Source organism: Sinocyclocheilus rhinocerous, unplaced genomic scaffold (assembly GCF_001515625.1).
Source record: "Sinocyclocheilus rhinocerous isolate Xijiao unplaced genomic scaffold, SAMN03320098_v1.1 scaffold717, whole genome shotgun sequence".
Taxonomy (NCBI): domain Eukaryota; kingdom Metazoa; phylum Chordata; class Actinopteri; order Cypriniformes; family Cyprinidae; genus Sinocyclocheilus; species Sinocyclocheilus rhinocerous.
Genome location: NW_015649226.1, coordinates 610337 through 615537, shown reverse-complemented (window position 1 = coordinate 615537; position 5201 = coordinate 610337). Strand labels below are relative to the sequence as shown.

The 5201-nt window shown below is 39.5% G+C and overlaps 1 protein-coding gene across 1 annotated transcript in view; it reads right to left on the bottom strand.

The window, feature by feature from the left end:
• shank3a (SH3 and multiple ankyrin repeat domains 3a) overlaps positions 1-5201 on the bottom strand; it is a 265841-nt gene that overhangs the window by 81896 nt on the left and 178744 nt on the right. Inside the window, exon 12 of the mRNA XM_016515151.1 lies at positions 2549-2733. Coding sequence (XP_016370637.1) covers positions 2549-2733 — 185 coding nt within the window. The remainder of the gene's footprint in view (positions 1-2548; positions 2734-5201) is intronic.

The following is a 5201-nucleotide window of genomic DNA, read 5'->3' as shown; positions in this document are numbered from 1 at the left end:
ACATGGTTTTGTTTACGCGGCGCGATGCAACGCAACGCGTGAAAAGACAGTATAAGTCATTATAATCCGTATTTATGTCCCCACTGGATGCAACAAATGCCTCGTTTGTAATGGGTTTTAATGTTTTTGAATCATCGCTTCGGCCGGGACACGGCATCAACAGTATGTGAGGGGCGTAACATTTCCGTCTCACGCTTGAGGTATTTGGCCAATCACAACGCACTGGATAGCTGGCTAATCAGAGCACACCTCGCTTTTCAGACCGATTAGTTTTGTAAAAATCGACGCGTTTCAAAAAGGCGGGGCATAGAGGAGTGTACAGTATGTACAGTATGTGGAAAATAATGTGTTTTTTGAACTTTAAACCGCATAAACACATTTCATTACACCAAATACACAAAATAATGTTCTTTTTAGCAGCATCATATGACCCCTTTAAATCTCAAGAACTGCAATAAAAAGCAGCATTTGAGCAATAATAATCACAACAACAACTTTCATTCCAATTCTTTCAAGACCAAATGATCTGAGCTCTGCCAGCGGCATAAATACATAACTCTTTACTAATGCTACATGCAAATATTCATCTAATGCATTTCTATTTGTATTTCTCGGAAGGAATTTTAATAGCAACATCTGAGACAAAGTTAACACTTAAATAAAGCTCCACTAACTTTTCTGAGCTACACATGAGCAACCTCAGAGCAATAACAGCCTCCTCTGGGTACAAGCGGAAGAAATTATACTCTATTAAAATGCTTTAAGCATTAAATGTGACAGAAATCAGAGTATGTGCAATATTTTTCTGTACAGCCTTAAGAGGGAGGAAGGAAACACAGTAACATTGCCATGTATGTGTTCAGGGTGCTGGGAACAGATGTGTGAGCATGCAGGTAGGGCAGAGTGGAAAGAAAGAGTTACTGAAGGATAAAAACACCACTGTAGAGGGCTGTGCATGGGACACACACACTCATACACACTGGAGGGCAGTGGGATGGATGCAGAGTTCTTTACCTTCCACTGCATTTGAGTGGTAGTCTGGTTTGAAGCATGAATGGAGACAAGAACAGAACAACACATAAGCCATGAACCTGAGCCATGAGCACACACACACACTTCTACAGCGTTCATTCACACGCTCAACAGTGAGTATGAGTTACAACCACATCTTTTAATAACATCGCATATAGACAGCACAAATACATGAATCCTGTCTGAGCTGAATCTCCACTGAATCAAGATTCCCTAGCTAGAGCACATCCCTTACAGCTGAGCGTCAGTGTGTGTGTGATGTGAGAGACGGTCTCCAGAGAGCAGTGTTTGACAGACGACAACCCTTCGTCTCCCCGTTCGGAGACATACCAGCGCAGTTGACATGTTAAAGATGGAAAATCATGTGCATCTTGCAAAACAGACAATCTGTAGGTCACTGTAGATCCAGCTACAGTCCTGTTCATAACTTACAGATCTAGTTCTACAGGCTGTCTCAAACCATTTTCTGCTTATAGCTATGACAATGTTTCACTGTATGTAACAGATTATAAATAAGCATATTGGGTCCCCAGCCAGAATATTGTGTATTCCAATTGACACTTTATAAAGAAATTGAACAGCTGTGTATTTTTAATTTAATTATAACATTTTCACGTTTATTTGCAAATATACATATAATTTGTACAGAATATTTATTAAATGTGTTGCATGTATTTATTGATGTATATTTATTTGTATTATTAAAATATTAACATTAATAAATTTGTGCCGAGCAACAATTAATTGCGATTAATCACATCCAAAATAAAAGTTTTTGTTTATATAATATATGTGGGTGTATATATTTTGAAAATATTTACATGTATTTACATGTATATACTTATATTCATGTAATTTATATTATATATAAAAATATATTTAATAACTAAAAAACATTTTTCTTAAATATATACATGCATTTGTGTGTATTTATATATACATAATAAATATACACAGTACACACACATATATTATGCACTCAAAAACTTTTATTTTGGATGCGATTAATTGCCCAGCACTATAATAAATACACATTTAATTTAGCACATACATTTTATAAATAAAAAGTACAGCTATATAATTCATTTACAACGCATGAACACAGGGAAAATCAGAATTGTTATCATTATTTATTTTATTTTTTTTTTGACAATGCCATTTTGAGATTATCGACCGATAACTGATATTACCCTGTTTTAGTTCTTAAACAAACTGAGTTGAACTCAAATAATCCAAACAGCCTTTCAGTCAGTTCATAACAACAGATATTCCCCTTCCATTACACATGATTATATGAAAAGCGATTTTTTTTTTTTTTGCAAGAAAGTAACTTCCCGGACAGACCGATAAAGATGCTAAAGATCCAACAAATCAACTCTAACAGCATGAGAGACACATTGCAACACACACAACACACAAACCATGATCACAGAGTAAACTTGGCCTAACCCCGCCCCTTTTCCAGATGATTGACAGCTGTCAGGTGCAAAGCGATTAGCAGGGAAAGGGCACTCACCTTTGACCCTCTCTCCGCGGTTTAACTGGATCTCTCCCTCTCCCTGCGGCGTGTACGGTTTGACCACGATGAAGGTGCGCCCCGGCACGGCGCTGTAGAGTTTCCGTTTGGGGCCCCGGGCTCCTGAGAGTGTGTGCGAGGGCCCCGCGGGAGGAGGGCTCGGGTCCCGCTGGACCGTCCCCGGGCTGTAAACAAAAACATAGGTTACCGTGGTGATGCCCGGCAACTGGTAGCCAAATCCGGTGGTCACCGACATGGTCCCGCGAGAAGCGTGCGTGTGTTATTCCTGAACCGGCCAGGGCCAGCGTCAGGTGAAAGCTGCTCACTCCCTCTCGTCCTATCCCTCTTCTCCTTCTCTGCTCCTCTCTCCTCCTTTCTTCCACCTCTCCTCCCTCTGAGCGCTCCCCGCCCTCCCCCTCGCTCCCGTTAACGGCTGCCTGTCGCGAACAGCGCCGAGCGCTCGGGCTGCATTCGCCGCGAGTTGGGCATGTTCACTCCCCGTGGCTCTGGTGCACACGCTCGCACACACACACACGCTGTGACGTGGCTGTGCTGTTTCCCCGTGGCTGGGCTGGGCTCCCACCCTCAACATTCTATCCGTACGCGGACGGTCGCAGACGACAACACGCGGGCGCCAGGGGTCTGGATTGATTAGTGTGTGGGGGGGTTGAGCACGATTTACCCTATATATATATGTCACTTAAATATGTGTATATTATATTTTATATTATATACGATGTATGAGGTTTGATTTTATTAAAAACGTTTTTATTTTTTATCTTTTTCTTTATTTCACATATTTTGCGAACTGAAGCTGTAATTCATATGCATGTATAACATTTTGTATTATATGTCAAATTAAAAAATAAAAAAATATATAAAAATATATACATGACTTACACAGTAGTTAAACTGGATTGCAGGTGGTTAGTGAAAATGTAGCAGGTTTTTGTGCTAAATTTTGCCATGCAAAAACTGCTTAGCAAATAGACTCTGTTTTGATTCTCAAAAAGAAGCTGATGTCTTCCAGCATGAGCAAGGAAATTCTTAAACCGGTAACACTTTACAATAAGGTTCCATTTGTTAACTATATTTAATGCATTAACTAATAAGCAATAAGCAATACTCTCTTACGGTATTTATTAATCTGTTAACGTTAGTTACAAATACAACTGTTTATTGTTAGTCCATGTTAGCTCAGGTCCATTAAATAACATTAACAGATACAACTTTTGTTGAAATGTTGAAATCAACATTAACTAAGATTATTAAATGCTTTAGTATTTTTTATGTTAGCTACTGTAGTTAACTAATGTTAACAAATGGAACCTTATTGTAAAGTGTTACCCTTAAATCTTTGACTTTACTGTCAAAATCAGTCAGTCCGAACACACATGCATATTCACACACTCTTTCCAGCTATCTCTCTCTCCATCCATCCCTCGCTCTAAACATCGAGCTCAGAGACGGCTTTCCAATTACTGCAGCGGTACGGGGCTAGAGTGACTGCAGCATGTAAATGCAGAGTAACAAGAAAGAGAGAGGAATTTAAGGGCGGAGAGTTGATAAGAAACCGAGAGAGGAAAAAAAAAGGGCTGTAAAGCAAAGGAGGATGGAAAAGAGAAAGTATCAGAGAAGAAATGACGGACAGAGGCTGTAAGAAGTGAGAGAATGGATGAGAGACGGAGAGGTATGGAGTCCTGTCGTCACGGTTTCCTCTGACTCAGTATTGATCAGTCAGAGCCGCCACAAGCCTGTAATAAACAGCGCTGAAAATCATCGGCGGGCTCTGCAGTAATACCATATTTCACACACATCAATCATCATAAAAACAGACATACACAGCCTCTGACAAGTGTTCTTTTTATTTAGGACATTTGTAAGACGATAGATTTGAAGCAGTGCAGCCTGTAGATGACGTTAACGTCACACTCCGCTCTGTCTGATCTCAGGCCCATCTGACTCTTCCCATGCATGAGGAACTTCCATAAAGACATGTGCTTCGTTTCAAAACTCAGAATCTAGTGAGCTGCCTACCGAGACAGTTCCAACATTCGATTGTGATTCACAAGAATTTTACACAAGATTTGAATGTGAGGGTTGCGCATGTATGTGTGGGGCAGAGCTATCAAAATAGGGGCGAGACCCTTTTGGGGTAGGGGCGTGTTTGTTTTGGTGATTTCTAGGGATGCACCGATACCACTTTTTCCAGTACTCGCCCGATACCGATACTTTTATTTTTGGTACTTGCCGATACCGAGTACCGATACCAATATTTTTATTGCATTTGTAAATTTTTTTAAATATTGGGTACAGAAACCAAAAGAGTATGTATAATGTTAGTTGGTTAACTTCATTTATCAAATAGATACAGTCAAACCAAAATTTATTCAGACACCTTCAACATTTCTCACATTATCACAGTTTATTCGCTATAGTTTAGAAAATGGTAATAAAATATGACAAGAACTCAGAGTTAAACTGAGTCAGAACAAATTCAGCTTAATAATGTCAGATAACTTTGATAGAAAGGTATAGAAAGGTACCAAAAATTATTCATACAGCTGTAGACTTGTGCCGGTATTCGGTAATGCGATATATCACGGTAATGAATATGCACGATATTGTTATCGTGGGCACTTCTAATTACTGT